The 17,910-nt window shown below is 41.2% G+C and overlaps 1 protein-coding gene across 5 annotated transcripts in view; it reads right to left on the bottom strand.

Moving 5' to 3' along the window:
* Positions 1–17,910, bottom strand: part of herc2 (HECT and RLD domain containing E3 ubiquitin protein ligase 2) — a 64,867-nt gene that overhangs the window by 36,617 nt on the left and 10,340 nt on the right. For 2 of the 5 annotated variants that reach the window (XM_036570729.1, XM_036570731.1), the window contains exons 6-28: positions 17,805–17,905; positions 12,949–13,090; positions 12,660–12,770; positions 11,028–11,199; positions 10,372–10,545; positions 10,081–10,101; positions 9,166–9,354; positions 8,918–9,069; positions 8,397–8,554; positions 8,144–8,257; positions 6,309–6,560; positions 6,010–6,203; positions 5,619–5,819; positions 4,756–4,984; positions 4,305–4,429; positions 3,744–3,922; positions 3,351–3,535; positions 3,015–3,179; positions 2,470–2,655; positions 2,182–2,352; positions 1,802–1,905; positions 1,522–1,672; positions 1,092–1,306 (exon numbers count right to left, since the gene is read on the bottom strand). In XM_036570729.1, the coding sequence (XP_036426622.1) occupies positions 1,092–1,306; positions 1,522–1,672; positions 1,802–1,905; positions 2,182–2,352; positions 2,470–2,655; positions 3,015–3,179; positions 3,351–3,535; positions 3,744–3,922; positions 4,305–4,429; positions 4,756–4,984; positions 5,619–5,819; positions 6,010–6,203; positions 6,309–6,560; positions 8,144–8,257; positions 8,397–8,554; positions 8,918–9,069; positions 9,166–9,354; positions 10,081–10,101; positions 10,372–10,545; positions 11,028–11,199; positions 12,660–12,770; positions 12,949–13,090; positions 17,805–17,905 (3,691 nt within the window). The remainder of the gene's footprint in view (positions 1–1,091; positions 1,307–1,521; positions 1,673–1,801; positions 1,906–2,181; positions 2,353–2,469; positions 2,656–3,014; positions 3,180–3,350; positions 3,536–3,743; positions 3,923–4,304; positions 4,430–4,755; positions 4,985–5,618; positions 5,820–6,009; positions 6,204–6,308; positions 6,561–8,143; positions 8,258–8,396; positions 8,555–8,917; positions 9,070–9,165; positions 9,355–10,080; positions 10,102–10,371; positions 10,546–11,027; positions 11,200–12,659; positions 12,771–12,948; positions 13,091–17,804; positions 17,906–17,910) is intronic. The other 3 variants (XM_036570732.1, XM_036570733.1, XM_036570730.1) reach the window with 2 other exon arrangements.

Here is a 17,910-nt window from a genome sequence, read left to right as displayed (position 1 = left end):
AATATTGCGCTGATGCCAGTAACACCAATAGTAACAGTGAATTCGGTACTGGAGGACACTTTTAGCAGACTATACTAGACAGTGCTCACGGAAGAACGACAGATAAAGAAAAATAAAAAAATTAAAAAAGTGGCAAACTAACAGAAGCAATAGTAAAGCGAAAAGTTACAGTTCCTCTCAAAACAAGATGTAAAATAGTGATATGAGAGTGACAGGACCGTAATTAAGAAGAGTTGAAAAAAAATGCACTGTTGCTCTCAGCTTACATTGTGGTTGAACATTAAAAACTGTGTTGTTGCTTTAAAACTCACATGATTCACATGAGACAAAATCATCAGGGTTCACATTTCACATTCATTCAGCACATGAGTCTGTATATGTGCACCCTGCTACATCTTTGCATTTTGTATACTAATCAGAGTATGAGTGTAGAGTGGCAAACATCACTCCACTCCAGGTTTTCTTTTTCCTGCTCCTCACTCACATTAGAGAAAACTTGCTCCATATGATTTATTCTTAAGATAAGTATTTTATGTCTTGAACATATGGACAGTACTCTATATGCTTCATCTCAAATTACACATTTTATCACCATTATTAATAAAAAAATCTAGTTAAACATTCTGTGCTTCACAGGCTTTTTTCAGTATATATAGGCTCAAAACCACAACCGAAACACAAGCCAGAAAACTGACTAGGGTAAACAAATGCACATGCTTTTAATACAACCTTCTTTATCAATCACACAGCAAAACAGATGACAGGAGACTAATGCTGTTTAATATCTGTAGAACTTTGTTGCGATCAGTGAGAATTTCCAATATGTAGGTCTGCAGCACAAAGAGTATGGCTGCTGTGTGCAAGCTGTAGCAGTCGGACTGCCACATCACTAATGTCATGCAGAGGTCATCAGTGTGGAAGAAGGACTGGCTTGTTAGACGGAGTGGTACTGGAGCGATTTTGGAGCGAGGGAGAACACATTTACTCTGACATTCTAAAAAGCCACTCTGCTCTGTGGGCAAAATCAGGCTGCTCTACTCCCTATTCCGCTCCGACTCTGCACACTCTAATGCTAATCAGTGTACATGTACCTTCACAGTGTGGTCCTGGGTAGTGTTATCAGCAATTGCCTGTAGAAAAGGCTGCGCATGGTCACTGAGAGTGATTCTACGGGAGTAGAGTTTGGCTTTGTCAGGTGTAGTGGTCCCTGGAGAGCTGCAATGGTCCTCATCCTTCTCCTCATTATAGTTATAGTGGATCTGACTGGTCTGCAGACCTCCACAGAAGATTGATGACTGGAGCCACTCTGAAGTAGCAAAGTAAATAAGGTTGTAGTCATTAAGGATGTACTTTTCTAACATAAAAATCAAAATGTACACTGAATGACAATGGATCACTTTCAAAATGTAAAGTATGGAATTGTTTTCATTTCTCATGATATGGTCCATGTTATCTGAGGCAATGCACTCTCTTCCTTCCAGATTAGAGACAGAGATAGCAAAGTGAGAGAAAGGCACTTACTGTCACATTCTATCTCCATGCGAGAGAGTGGTGTGCTCATGGCCAGGTAGGAGGCATGAAGGCCAAGCAGCAGGCCCAAGTTTCTCTCAGTGTCAATCAGCGGAGAGGACAGGCTGCTCAGGTCAGGGGTCGTTACTGTCTCTTGATTGGGCTGGACACAAGAACCATCACCATGGAGTCAGTTATTAGATCATCATGCCCTTTAAACTAGTATAAATGTGCTTTTCACATTACGTTAAGGCCAGTTTAAAAAAAAAAATAATAATGTGGAAAAACTTGCCTCCATATACTGGCCCACACAAAAAGCCTGCATTGATTCTCGGGTGTCTTCAAACTGCAGAGCAGCCTCTAAAGCCACCACAGGGTCCTCACCAGCAAACTGAGCTACAAAGAAGAAGAAAGCATAACCATGATGATACAGCCCCATTCCTCATTTGAAACCAAATACTCTACCCTGTACAGAAAGTCGGAAATTAAAATCAATGTGGTTGAGATTTAGTACCAACACCAAGATATACATTTTCAACATATCTATGAAGTTGCAGATTGGGGGTCATTTCAGGAAACACTTACAGCTATGGTTTAAACTTCCTGTGATAAGATATGGCAAGCAATCTGACTGAATACCAGATATCTTCACTCCTATTTCATATGGCATACCAAGAATAGTGTTTCCAGTAAGAGACTGGGCCTGGAAGTCTTTGATGTCATATACTTTTCCGTCAATGACCGTCCAAAAGCCACCATCTTTGTTGTGGTTCTCCAGGTCAGCTTTGCGGATAAGTGAAACCTCCTCATTGTTCTTTGAGCTCGGCCCATTAAAGAAAGACCCTGTAAAAACATGGAAAATGCCACCTTACTTCCTGCCTCAAATCCTGAAATGGGAAAAAATTTACTTAAATTAAATGACTCTTCATGAGAAGAGCAAGAATGAATGTTCCCACACACCCATGAGACCAGGCCAGGCCAGGTCTTCACTGTCATCTCTCTCATGGCCTGGGGCAAGGTGGTTAAAGCGGTCCACATGTTCCAGCAGAGCAGCCAGCAGAGGGATGGAACCAGTCTCCTGCATCAAGCCTGCATCGAGAGTCAGTAGCAGCACGATGGACACAACCAGCTCTGGGAGCAACACACCTTGGGGAACAGAGGTGGACAGTGCAGTTAACAAGACAAGCTTACCAACACTACATATAAACATATGCTACAAATACCATTCAAAACTTTGCAATTACTTAAATAACTTGTCAAGAATCATCTGCAGCACCATTTATTATTCTAACTTTTTTTTAGTTGCACAGGATTAGCTAGAGCCATTTAATAATTTGCATGCAACAAATTGGTTTTAGATTATTAGTAACATTGATTCCAAACTTTTTTTAAACTTGCAACAGTGCAAATCTGCTTTCTTGCCAAATCTAGTGGCTATGAAAAAAATGCTAGACATTCATTTGCTTTATAGCAATGAGAATTTGGATGAAATGTTTGCGAGTTACCAGTAAGGTCTCCCTCAATGACGCGGGACACCTCAGCAAAGTGGCGGTGACTGTTGAATGCAATGCTGGTGGCTACAGGAAGGATGTCCCCAATGTGTGTACACAGCAAGGCAATGTACTTCTTCAACAGGGAGCCCACTCCTAGAATCTCAGAGTGGGTCAAAGCTAAAACACAGAATACAGAACACCTTCTTTTAAAGGCAAATAACATCTAGTTATCTAGTCTATTCAGGTTCTCTATGGACCCAAACAGATCAATTGTAATTTAAAGCCATGAAGCATGGAGGTCTAACCTTATGTAACATCATGCTCTGTGTGTGTGCGCCTGGTACTCACTGTATCCCCCTACTCCCACAGTGCCGTGGACTCCCACATACAGCTTGCAGACCAGCAATCTCTGAAAGCGCAGAAGCAGGTCCAGGGAAGCAGAGCGCTCTTTACTCACCTGCTCTGCATCCTGGCAGTTTGAAATGCGCCGTGCCACGTCTTTCAGACGTGCTATAGTCTGTGACGCAATATTCCTGAGCACAAAAAAAGTGGGAACAATGAATAAAAAAAAATCTACTTTTCCAATTAGTGTGTTTCCATGGAGTTAATTTATGTATGAAGTTGATATGACAATAAAAGCTTTTGACTTTTTTTGACTGAACGACATAATGCTGTATCCAGCAACAGTGAAAGCAGATAGCAGATAGCTAGAGTTGATTAGCATAGCGAGGTGTTCAGTACCTGAGAAGCTGTTGGACGAGCTGGACCAGCGGTAAGCTCTGTTTGCTTGCGGACTCATAGATGCCCGTGTTGATGAGGTCTTTATCCAGGGTGGTGCGGCAGCGGTGCAAAGTGGAGGCATTAGCCTCCTGCTCATCAATCTCCTTTTCCTTCTGTGCCTCTTTCTTGGCCTCAATATCCTGACAGACAACAACCAGATATAGTACATCTTTAAGAGAAACAGTGCACTCTATGCTGGCAATTACTGTGATACAAATTTGATGACAACTGGTAATAACTCTGGTAATGCTAATGACTCATTTCTTTTTTCACTTGTTTTAGGTTTCAGAAAATGCAAGTACTGCCTGGGTTCAAAAATAAAATTTCTAAGAAGGGCAGTAATAAATCAAAACAAGTGCACTTTTATTTAAAATGTAGCTTTTTTCCTGTGTATGAGAAATCAATTTCCAGACATAGTCTTCCCTAGGCAGGAATTTGGCCATGCTACACCAAACAAGGCAGACGTGAGGCATGCTGGATGTGAATAAATGATGAAATGGCTGCTGAATAATGCACACTGACCTGGATCTCAGCTGTGATGGCAGCATTCAGAGCAGACTCCAGTCCTCCGTCTGCCATTAGACTGCTGACCAGCAGGTCAATCATGAAGCGCCGGCCTGGACTCACGCTCATCTCATTACCAGAGGCTGACACACAAACACACACAGTAATAAACTCAGACATTAATTAAACTACTTTTTTTATCTAGAGCTACTTTATCTATTATATTTTCACAAATATTTACAATAAATCTAATCTGTATGCAGTATCAAACATGTCAAAAATATTTTGGAACAGAAGATTTCTAAAGAAAAAGGCCTGAACATGATGAAGCAAGATGTTGGACGAATCTTTGTGGCAAAACAAGAAAGACTGACCTTTGAGACCACAGACCAGCTGTATGTGTGATGTAATCTGTGATATAACAGCAAATAGATTGCACTCTGATGCCCCAGCCCACAATGAGACTGACCTGCGTTGGGCAGTAGTGAGGACAGGGCTCTAGCTCTTTCCTCTGCAGTGGGCAGTAGCACTGACCAGCCACTCTGGAGCACAGCCTGCGCGGCTGCCTGCACGGTGTTGAGCACCCCGGCGTTGCTGGCCAGCGTCACCACCGTCTGCTTGAGGTTGTTGAGTAGGCTGCTGCCCAGTCCTAGTCCCAGCTCCTCCGGGTCCACCTGGTTACTGATGGCTGCATGGAGCTATAGGCCACAGACAGGAGACCACGACAGGGTTGAACAAACAAGATCAGGTAAAGCAGATCGAAGGGTATTGTCACAAAAGCTAACATTTAAGATAAACTGGGAAAAATATTTAACAGGCAAATACTATGTAGTCCTAGAATAATCTTGAGAGCATATTTTCCTCACATTTAATAACAATAATTACTTAAGTATTTCCTAATGCTTGATTTTCAGTCTGAGTAATATTTTGAGATTTTCAGTCTGAATAATATTTTGATTTTTCAACTACATTTAGCTAAAAGTGCCTTTTTGCCACAGTCACCTTGAGCTCAAACTTGTTCATCAACTCACACTCCTTGATTTCCTTTTTCACTTAATCTTAACACAATTTTTAGCTACTTCAGTTTCCTAACTGGTTTGTGCGGCCAAGAAGGCACACATCACTAACCAGTGTCCCGTAGCAAGAAACTTTTTCCTGCTTATACAAGATTGAGGATCGGAATGTCATAATAATTTTAATAAACAACAAATATGCATTATCAATATCGAAAAAAACATTATTTCAATAATTCTTTTTTTAAGTTTTATCACCCAGGCCTAATGTACCCTACTAGGCTTTACAGTTTGCGGGCCTCCATAGACAATCGCTGACCTGTAGTCTGAGCAGGTTGAGAGTGGCCACCACCATACATTCTTTCTCCTGAGGTGGCGGCCAGTCCGAGCTGCCGTCCATGCCCTCACTGACCTGCCGCAGTAGCAGGTCCAGCTGCTCAAAGGTCATTGGGCACACGTCTACCACAAAGGGAACACGCAGCCCCACTGACCACTCCGAGCAGGAGGACCATGCAAAACTCTGAGAGAGACAAAGAGCAAAAGGTACTATTAAACAAACCTATACCAAAAGTTCCACACAGACACAACAATGGTTTATCAGCAAACCTGTGAAAATTCCCTTCCAACAAGAATACTAAAACAATTTCCTTCACTATGAACTTGTGTCTCAGCCAAACAAAGGTTAGATCCCACAGATAAGAATGCAGTACCTGGCCTGGACCACAAGAGATGCCCACTATGTGTTTGGAGTTGAGACCTGGCAGAGCTTTGGGTTGCTTCTTGTTGGAGAAGAGTGTGTCAAAATGCTGTAGTTTATCGTTACTTCCCCAGCTGTGCACCTCTCCATCCTCTGTGAGGGCCAGGCAGTGTGTGGAGCCCACCGCTATATCCACAACCTTTTTCCCTGGGTAGTTCAGAGAAACACACTCATGACCAAAGAATTTCATCACAAGGTATTCAAGAAATATTTTTCAAACCTTCTGCAACATTAGTCAGGGTAAATTCTAACCTTGTAGACTGTCCAGCAGCTTGGGGTAGCGGACATGCTCATCAGTGCCATGGCCGAGGCGCTGATTGTCTCCTTTGCCCCAGGTATATACCTGGCCATCTTTAGTGAGAGCTACTGAGAACTGGCTGCCACAACACACCTTTACTATGTCTAAATCCTGTAGCTTCTCCACCAGCTTTGGACTCTTACAGCCATCACTGCCCCCACGGCCCAGCTTCCCATAGTCCCCATCCCCCCAGGACCATACCTGACCTAGAGAGAGAGAAATAGACAGATACAGAGAGAGAGAAGGAAAGGTGAGGACAGGGTATAGTTTTACATTTTTATTGTGTACTGCAAGCATCCTGTACAATGACATATTTTCCACAAATTTTTAATGAATAAAGAGATTTACATAATCCACATTAATTAATGGTAAATAATTATGAACAAAAAAAAGGCAGGCCAATCTTTAACCACAGTACATGGCGCAATCATGTAACCATGTTACTGTTAATTACTATAAGTACTATTAATTTCTTGCAATCAAAATATTTTGCAATCACAATATTTAAGCCTTATCATGCAGTCCTAAATATAAGATGCCAGCTTTCATAAGTGAACATTGGCTATGTCACAATACACGTTAATATTAATATTTTTTTTTAAACAAGAATTGCGAGACAAATTGCACTGTGAATTGAATACAGTTATATTTCATGCTATGGAATGTATGATAAGGGGAATAATTTCTACAGTTCTTTTTAACACAATCCATGAATCCCAACAGTGATAACCATCAACAACTGCTGTGCAGCTCTCAGAACTGGAAAAAACTGGTTTGGTAAGTCTTCCTTGAATGGTTGACTAGCCAAGCTGTTTGAAATGAAGCTGGTTTCTCAGTCAAGTACAACAATAGGAAAGGTGAGGCCAAATGAACAGTGACACAGTGCCAACATTGCTTAATGAAAAGATCAGATACCTGTGCTAATACACAAATTATTTAGCATATCTGAAGAAGACATCATCCATACATGTCAGATATGGGAGCAAGGAGAAAACATGAAGCTGAAGTCAACTAGCTTTTAATTCAAATTTTTCACTCCACCTTAAATGGAGCAACAGATGCATGTTACTGCTGCTCCATTTAATGTGAAACAGAAAATTTTAAACCACTTTCAGCCTTGTGGACGAATCACGAGTCTTAGCAGCTACGTCTCCCCACAGGATTCAAGCAGCCACTAAGTGCTGATTCTGAATGGCTCAAACAAATAACTCCCTCACTAAGATGTTAATAGCTAATGACCTGCATCTCTATTTGATTGCGGACTTCACAGTTTGCTGTGAGTGACTGCACTACATTAGAAAAGCCCTCTTACTCATTTCACCAACATTTTATATAGAAACACAAGACCAAATTGTAAATTAACTTGTCATGCTCGGCTCATTTAATACTGAGATGCAGCCACTTAACTTACATTTTTTACTTACTTTTACATAGATATTGTAACTTTTTTTTAATACTCTTTTGTTTAGTTTATGTTATCTAAGAAAAGGACTTGTGCTACTGTTGTCCTTTAGTGGTAAACATGGGAATCACAAATAAATAAATAAATAAATGCTGAAGTTATGTTAGCAATTCTTTCCTAATTCTGTATCAAAAATGTATCATGTGATGCAAAAATGAAAATATGTAAATGTCATGAAATTTGAGAATCTCACCCCTACTGAACATAGTATTTCAAATCTTCACTCTGATTACCATGCCACAGACATCAAATAAGGACATTACCATTGAAAGAGAACCCTGCACAAGTCAAAGCAGAAAATATACAAATTCTTTTTATTTCCCATACCATTCTCTGTGACCGCAAGTGTCTGTGCATCTCCACTGCCACAAGCCACATCTATCACCTTCAACCCCTTCAGAGCAGTCACCAGCATGGGGGTAGTCTGATCCTCACTAGAGCCTAGATTAAGGTCACAGAAATGTCCAGTTAGTGTAAAAAAAAAATAAAAATAAGGAAAGTAACAATATTACTAAAAGTGTTTTTTTTAAAAACGTTATTATTAAGCAGAAGCTATAGTGTGGTAGTAAATGGACAATACCATGGCCCAGCCGGCCGTAGTTGCCTCGGCCCCATGTGTACAGTTCCCCATCTGCTGTGATGGCTGCACTGTAGGTGCTGCCACAGGCTACATGCACTACATGCTTGCCAGCCTGCTTCCCAGAGAATGCTGCAATCATGGTAGGCTCTTCCAAGTACCTGTACAGCAAGAGGAAGTACTGCAGTCACCATTAAAACTATTTGTTAAATTATATAATGCGTGCATATGCACAGCATATATGCATGCATCTTTAGGCCAATCTATAATGAGAACTGTAAGAGTAAGGAAGCTTTGCAGTATTGCAGGTAAACTTAGAGTTTAAGAGTAAAACGACAGAGTGAAATGACATTTATGGCAGACAGACGTTTTCAATGGGTTTTAATGGTGAAAGTTTAATTATAATATGACATCTAACAAACGTTTATTGCTTTATCAGATCATAATTCATAAGGGAGAGGTTCATGAACAGTGGGACTTCTCAAGATCAGAATACCACAGAACAGAATTAGCTAGACTCTTACGTGGTGTCTCCATGTCCCAGGCGACCCCCATCCCCACAGCCCCAGGAGAAAACCTCTCCATTGGCCGAGAGAGCAAGGTAGTGCTGCCCTTCCGGGTGAGCCGCCAGCTTCACTATCTTCCTGGATGACAGCCCATGGACCAGCATGGGGGACTAAAAGACAAACAACTGGCTAAATTACCAGAATTCCATCTTATATTTAAGAAGTATAGATCATGACCATTAAAAAGCTACATTAGAGACACTGACCAGGGTGGTGCTTTTGTAGTTCTGGGTGTATACAGCACCAGAAATTGACAGGATGAGAAAGCCCTTTTCTGAGCACACAATTTGGGTTACGCCCACGCTGGACAGAGCTTTGCACTGAATTGGTCCATTCACATTGGCATGCACCTTCCATCCCAGCAAACCCCATCCGATCACCTCCTGCAATGTACCCTAAAAAAACATCAGAATTATCAGCACTGGTTTAAGAATTTGCTGTTCCTATTACAGATGGCAAAGGCTGAAATCTGGAATTTTAATTCAGACTTGGACAGATTTTGTAGGATTTAATTTAAATGTCAGTATGCATGCATTGCACTTTACACAGCACTGCACAGACCACCATACATGAACAATGCAGCTGGAACTGTTTGGGATCGCTCTAAATCATGGCTATCAAACCAGGTTACTTTCTGTACCACTGCTCTGTAGAGTTTAGTGTTCTGCCTCATTACATGCACCTGATTGAACTCATCAGCTAACTAGCAAGGCCTTCATGAGTGTCAGCAGATGGGAAATGACAATCTCTGTAGAGCTGTGCCCCAGAAGGAACCTGGAGTGACATCTCTGCTCAAAGTACTATGAGTCACCAAAGTCTCTCTCTTTTTCGGGGTGAGATAAATTCATCCTTAGCCACAGCTAAAACATGAACAGTGGTTTGGTCAGCAACCCTGTGATAATTCTCCTCCAACAAGAGTATTAATAAGATTCTCTTTGTGATGCAACTGTGTCACACCCACACAATAGGAACTGTATTTAAATTATGGATCTTCAGGGCTACCCTGAGAGAAAGAGTGCTTTGGTGCAGAGGATGGTTTTATAATCTTGCATAACAATACAGAAGTACAAGACAATCAGAAAACTCAGTCTAGGCAGGAATACATTAACAAACCCAATTACCTGTACAGGGCCATGGTCCTCCAACAGGGCAGACACAGAAAGAACACAGTTAGTCTTGCAGGAGTACGTAGGAATATGCTTAAATATCATAGCTGAAGCTAAAAAGGCAACAAGCAAAGCTTAAAAATGTGTCAATGCAGCAGAAAGATCAGCAACCCAGAATATTTCCAAAACAGTTCTGACCATTTTCTGACATCTCTGCTGAAACTATGTAATGTGCATTGCAAAGCTTCCTAGCAAAAGGCGAAGCACAAAAAGATGAAGCATTAAGTGGCATGGCATATGCAGTACCTTGCTGGAGGTGGGAGAGCTGCATTGTGGAGGGCTACAGGGGACTGCTAGGCGGTCCAGGTGGGCCATGATGACCACAGCCGTCTGTCGTAGGTCAATGGCCAGGTCATTGTCTTGGGGCAGGGTCAGGTAGCGCAGGAAACTTTCATTTGGGCTCAGTGGGGCAGACAGAATCTGTGGGAAGGTTACTAGCTTACTTTCAAGAAACAAAAGGACATACTAGTACTAATACTTGAGACTTCAAGGTAAAAAGGACACAATTAGCATCATTCTTCCATAGCATTCCTATTTTGTTTGGTCATCAATCTAGCTGAAGTGTTGTTACGTTGATCAATATCTGTACATAATCATCATTCCACAATGGCAGCAGCATCAAATGTATTCTGCATTTGTGTAATTACACAGGGTATGTTTAGCATAGTTTTGACCCCTTTTACTTTATCTACGCAATTTCAGGTTGCAAATGCACGCATTCATGAAATCCTGCTGGTGTAGGTTTCCTCCTCTTGAATAATGCACGCAAAAGCTACTTATGAACTAACAGCCACAAAACATAAGTGAGCAATTGAGTGAGTTACATGTCAGGTCTATGAGGTGTTTTGCATCTAAAAAGAAACAGTACAGTAATAATGGAGTGAATGAAGAAGCAATCTCACTTCAACCTCCTCCTCTGGGACGGGTTCCTCCTTGCTGCTGTGGATGCTTTGGAAGCGTTGCAGAAGTGGCAGTAATGGGGCGCTGGTGCCCTGGCTGGAACGCTCATTATCCATCTCTCTGGTGCCACTATCCCACAACCTCAGCAGCAACAACACCGCAGACAGCAGCTGACTAGATGCCACAAGAGGCAGAAAGTGTTACAGTGTACATCGATATTTATCAGACTGGCTTTTAGCTACCATTACAACAGCAGGCTTATTATGCAGTTATTAATTTCAAGACATTATTATTCAGTAATAACTATAGTGGGTGGTATAGCGCTTCATCTGGTATACTGGTTGAAATTCTTCCTAAGGTATCAGTTTTGTCACAACCTTCAAACCAGTATAGACAGTGCAACACATTAATGTTAGCCTGTTTAGCTGAATGGCAGAATCAGGTATGTTTTAGCCAAGTTTCAAGTGAAAATGAAATGCAGCAGCTCTTCGACCACCTGCCAATGAGTTGTCAGTTGCAACCTGAGGCTGTGTATTGTGTTTTTGTGGCAGTGGACATAAGATAGTGATATCAAGGGACGAGGCAGTCTCTTGTAAACCATGGTGTGGCTATTAGACAGCTCCATGTTGATACCTCTAAAATCTAAAAAATTCCAAGAGGATCTAACAGTCGTCGACATAAGCATGAGTGTATGGGACTCATGCATGAGAAAAAGTTACTTGAGAAATTCAGACATGAAACATCAGCACTGTTTTTGGTAGCCCAGAGAAATTCAGCAAAATAAAAACATTTCAGATTTACATATTAACGTATTATGCTTTTCCATTTTTTTTTTCCTTTAGTGTGTTATATAGCTTTTTGTGCATGTAAACAGTCCGCAAAGTTACAAAGCTAAAAGTACACACCAGAGGGAGTAACTCTCTCCCACAGAAACCACTTTTCCCCAGATACGCCACATTGGAATTCCAATCATTTTTCTTTGTTGCAAGATGATGCAATATTTTAACACAATCCTTACTGCCCGCCTACCGGCAAGCTTGGAATCCCCTCTCGCCACGCCAAGAAGACGCTGACCTTACTTTCAGGATCGGACTTTAGCTCAAAATGACAGGGCAGAACCAATGTCCCTGGAAAAATAGCCACACCAAGGTTTACAGCTGCTCAGCAGAGTAAGGCCTATCTGCAGGCTGCAAGACAAGGGTGAAACATGTAGGGGTGGAACCACTCTGGCTGTTGACCAATCAGAACAGAGTGGTGAGGTGACCAATCAGAACACACTGTGCTCTCAGGAGGGGGGCTTAAAGACACAGGAACTCTAACAGAGCATTTCAGACAGAGTGAACTGAGATGTATAGTATGAGGAAAATGTGTTTTTAGAACACTGAAGCACTTACATCTGTTACAGTAGACCCCAAAAATAAAATTATGAACAATGAGAATGAGCATAATAGGTCCCCTTGAGAAGTGAAGGAACATCAGTGTACTGTAGTATGTTGTACAGAACTGTTAGTTGAAGCACCCTGGACATGTAAGAACTCTGTTGTACCTATACGGGTCCTGTCTGAAATGAACAAGACAAATAAACCCTGAAAGCTTGAGAGAGGTAAAATTCATGGAACACAAGCTGTGTGTACCTGAGTGTGCCCCTCTGAACGGCAAGCTCGAGTAGAATCGCAAGGGCCAGGTGCTGGTCCTGCAGAGGAATGCTGCTTGGGGCTTTGCCACTGCCACCTCCATGCACATCACTGCTCCAAATGCAAAGCAACACTCAAGTATTTACTATGACAGTCACATGAGCAAAATTAAAATACTGAGCAACAGTAAATACAGTTACTGGTGAAAACTAGTGAAACAATTTTATTAACATCTCCTGTCAGTTTCATCACCTTTCGTTTTTTGTAACCACATAATGAAGTTACTAACCTGAGGAATTTAGTAGCTCTCTCAACAACCTCTAGCCAGACAGATGACACAGTGCCTTCGTCAAATAGAGTGGCCTCTGGAAGGGCACGTAGAGCATCCAAGGACTCCTGAAGCAGCTCACTGCATAGGTCTGCATCATCACCTACAACACATATTACAATCCAGGTTGAGAGTTAGAATGATTTCATAACTTGAACAAATCATCCATTAGTTGAAAAAATGTTAAGGCATCAGTTAAAGGTGCACCATACATTGCCACACAATGTATTATTCCTAAGGATCAACAGAACATTTTTATTACATCCAATAATTTGATATTTGTGCTTGCACATGCACTGATGCTTGCGTAATCACTAGTTGTGTGCATTTATGATCTTCTATCGGTTCACTTCCCTTCCAGGCAGGAACGCCACTGGGACACCAGTATGAGTTCTTGAGTAAGACTTGTGCAATTAACATTAAATTACCATATCTAATATGTTTAAGGTGAGTTGGAGTGGCACCTGTGATCCAGAGCTAATCAACCAACATCAGTATCCGAACTCACTACTGCTCTTGTGACAGACTGTAATTAAATCTTCAGTGCTATATAAGAAAAAAAAAAGAAAAAAGAAAAAAAAAAAACCTAGAAAGCCTTCCCAGAAGTGTCAGTGCTGTTACTGCAACAAAGGGTGGGAAAAACTCCCTATTACTACCCTTAATTTGAGAAGAAATATTGGATTAGCAGATTTTTGGACATACAGTGGATGTAACTGGTATGTAAAATTATTCAACGATCCATTTTAGCGCTTAAAACAAAGCTTAAAATCTTTTGCTCGGTTTTAATTTGGCATGTAATTGAAACTAAAATGACTGATATCAGTATTGACCACAACAAGGTGCTGATTATCAGTTACCGTTATTGGTCCAGAAAATCCATATCAGTGCATCCCTAGTCTCTTAAAATTTTCCACTCTCTATAAAGCACATTACTGCCAGAATGTTTCATCACTAGTCTGGCTAAAAGTGTGTTCTGCCTGAACATTTCCTCCCCTTATTTCCTGTCTCCTTCTACCACTCCACAATTCATCTGTTTCTTTCCCCATTCTCACACTGTCTCATTCAGAACTACAGCAGTTCTGTTCAAATCTCTTCAGACAGGATCTCTATATGTAGCTCAGGTTACAAAGCAGCTCTCCATTCAGAGCCAGAGCAGCTGGCCTCACCCATTCCCAATGGACACCAATAGATTGTGCAATTCTGCTCTCAACAAGCCATCAGCCCACTGGATCACATCACTCCCCTAATCCACAGCTGATGCCCAGACTCCCAGCAAAAGAATAGAAAAAAAACAACAGAAAGCTTTTCCTGTTTGAGTGTGCAGCACGCTGAAAACATTTTCAGGCATGGAATCTTTTTGGGAGGGTTGAGCTCCACACCTGTCATATAGCCAGATTCTCTGAGTATTTTCTTTTCATGGTCCAACAGTCTCCAAAGGCAAATGGAAACTTACCATGCAAACACATAGGAGTCCATTACAATTTCATTAAAAGGTCCGATTAACATATCTGGAATCAAAGCCAGAGTCAATAAAAGTCACTGCGCATTTTCCACTGCCATGTTATACAGTTTATGGATTCAATTCCACAAATTCCAAAGAATACTGTACCCTTACCACAGAGAGGTGGGTTTCAGGTTGATTCTGCCACCTGAACATAATGTTTCAACTTGGCACAGTGTTTGAATGGGGCTGTGTAAGGAACCCTTATCCCATAACTATGAGAGGATTATACAGCAAGAGCCCAGTTACACAACGCATAAAAACTCAAAGCAGTGCTGTCTCAGGAAAGGGTTTATGAATAAGTGGCTTAATCAATGAATATGTAACAAGAGCTAAAAAATAAATAAGGGTACAAGCAGACAGACATTGTTTTAAAGGCTAAGGTGTCTTTGAAGGTCAGCTTTCAAAGCTTAATTTTTTATAGAGCATTTAGACAGGCAATAAAGTAAATCTGGGCCAAAATAACATCTGCTATTTCATAAAAGATAATATGAACAATTAGGCTTGGGCAATAATGTAAATTTAGACAAACGATTATCGTCTCCAGAATTATCGCGATAAACGATATTATCATGTTAAAAACTAATTTACGAAGAAAACTCAAGTGAGTGAGCCTTTCAGTCACGTGATCATTTTATTGCAGCTTTTGTAAGTGAACTTCTGCATCTCAGTGGAACAGCAAAGGAGAATTATAGCAGTGAATCTTAATTTGCAGTTATGTTATGAAAAAAACAGTTACGTTAGAAGAAACAATAATAATAATAATAATGTGGCATGCGCCCGCCCCCCAGGCCCCGACAATGACGGCCGCGAGAGCCGGCAGGAAGGCGGGGCCCAAACACCGAGCGGCCGAGGGACGCGAATCACACGAGTGACGGCAGGAGGAGGAGGACGACGGTGCCGGCCACGAGGGGCACCAGGGCAAGGAGCGAGTCCCGAGCACAGCCGCACGGGCCCCGCACCCTGTTCTGCAGCGAGGCCGTTTCACTACACCTCATGTTCGATTCGGGCAGCCGAGGTGCAAGCTGGGGGCGGTGACGAGGAGGCGGAGCAGCGAGCTCTCGTTCCCTCTCAGGTCGGGTGCTTTTAAAAAGAGCAGAAAGGGAACAGAAAGAGAGAGAGGGACGAGCAGCAGCAACAGAGACTGACTGAAGAGGTGAAAAGCTGGTGTAAGAAAAAGACTGAAGTTTATCTAGTGAAAGCCACTGAAAAGTGGCAAGCATAGCGTTGGTTTTGTTAAGTTTATTTTGTGAGAGTTTGAAGCAAATATTAAAGGAATGGCTGCTGCAAACGTTTTTCCTGCCTCCAGCGTCCTCCTTGAGCCCGGGGTAGCGCATGACGTGCTACAAATAATTCTTAATATTATTATGATTATAGTCTTTAACAACCTAGATTGTTTCATACACAATTAACACTATTATACATCTCAGGCACCGCTGTCTTTCTGATGTACTTATGGCTTGGCAGCTCGTACTGTGGATTCAAGGTCTGTATTGCCGCCTTTGATGATGATCAGTTTTCTGCATAGACGGCATGTAACACTGTTAACATCTAACGGTTCTCCGTGTTCGTCTGGTTGGAAACCAAAATATTGCCAAACGGGCGCAGTAACACCCTTCTTCTGTACAAGCTCATCTATTTTTCACCGTCTTGGGTGAAGGTCACATAGCGGAGTGTTTCATTTGCATATACCCAGCATTCAGAAATCAGACTGAAACGCTACAGTCTAATCTTTTCAAGTGGCGTTTTAAAAACATATTTGTAGTTAATTAGTTATGTTTGCATGGTGTATACCGTCTTTTCTGTTATAACTTAGGTCTAAAATTTTAACCTACCATAGATTAGAATGCTTGTACAAAGTAAATGGTTAAACACAAAGAACGACAAAATCAGCAAAAGTCACACGGCAAGGTACATGATAAAAAATAAAACGATAATTTACTTCATATAGTCATTGGGTGAAATTATCGCGATATTCAATAATATCATTTATCACCCCCATGACAAAATGCCATATAAATAACTGATGAACAATTTATCAGCCTTTTTTTTTGAAAGTTTATTAATTTAAAAGTTAAAGCCTAAAGTGGAAAAACTGGCCGCTATGTGGCTTCGTAGCTGCTGATACTTAGTTTCCAACTGACCAGTTTGAATAAACAAACATTACTAACTGCTACACTCGAAAGGAGATTTAGTACCAGTCAGAAGTTAGAACTTTTTTTTTTGTTTTCATGAGATCCACAACATTCTCTTTTATTTACATGTATTTTCCCCTCAAACCAACTCATGAAAATACACAGAATTAAATTCTGTATAATTCGATGTTAACATATGATTGTGAGAAATAACAAGCATAGAAAATAACTGTGACAAGATGATTATATAATAATTGTGACAGGCCTATAAAAGATAAGTGCTGATAACGACAACTTAAAAATTAAACGTACAGTTTAACAGAGGATTAAATATTTTAAAAATAAAATAAAGTAGCCAGTGTAACCTCCCAATAATTTTTATTCCATCTTCTTAACACTGATGTGACTGTGGTAGCTTGACAGGAGGTATGAGTCAACTGATTGGCTGCCACCCAGTAAAAATTGCTTATTACTTGCATAAAGCTCAGATATTATTCATTTTTTGCTCTGCTGCCACTACTACAATTCAGAATGCACAACTGTCACCTCTCTCCATGGACATCAGAAGGAGGAAAACAAATCACTTTGCTCCACGCAGTGTATTTTGACGATACTGATATGGTGCCTCTAAGAACAAAGACAGTCTACAACGTCAGTTTTTTGGGCCAAAACCTCAGGATGTGACTGCAGCTATGACACATGTATAAAAAGTCAACAACAGCAGTACAGCACGGGAGCACTCATAGTAACTACAGGCGGACTGTAGAAGTGATAAGAGTGAAACACAAATGTGGTATGTGAGGATTTAAAGCTCACCAAGTCCATGATGACTTCATTTTCCATGCCAAAATGGCTCCAAACTCTCCCTCACCTTTTCAATCACATTTGCCTAGATTATTTATGGTATATATAGTTACATGGCATATGTCACATGGAAGGCCATTTTTTGTTTGCACATTATTTTTCCTTTCGACACAAGACCAGAACAAGGAAGTGCTGACAGCTGGATGAGTCAAGCAGAGTATAAATCGTTTTCTTGATCCTCAAAACAATCTTTATCATAATTTGGCATGTAGCAGAATCTCTACAGTGTGGCATGCCATAAACTTAAAAGACTGCTGTTATTGTACAGTTTGCAAGGGGCTTAACAACAAGGAAAACTGGAGGGGGGGTTTACTTACCAGACCTCCAAGCCCTGCGGAGAAAAGCAAAGGCAAAGGAAAGAGCTGCTCTTGACCCGACTCGAGCCAAGCCCTCCACTCCCTTACTGACAGGACGAGTGCTGTA

This window comes from Colossoma macropomum, unplaced genomic scaffold (assembly GCF_904425465.1).
Source record: "Colossoma macropomum unplaced genomic scaffold, Colossoma_macropomum, whole genome shotgun sequence".
In the NCBI taxonomy this organism is placed as follows: domain Eukaryota; kingdom Metazoa; phylum Chordata; class Actinopteri; order Characiformes; family Serrasalmidae; genus Colossoma; species Colossoma macropomum.
This window is presented reverse-complemented; position numbering and strand designations above follow the sequence as displayed.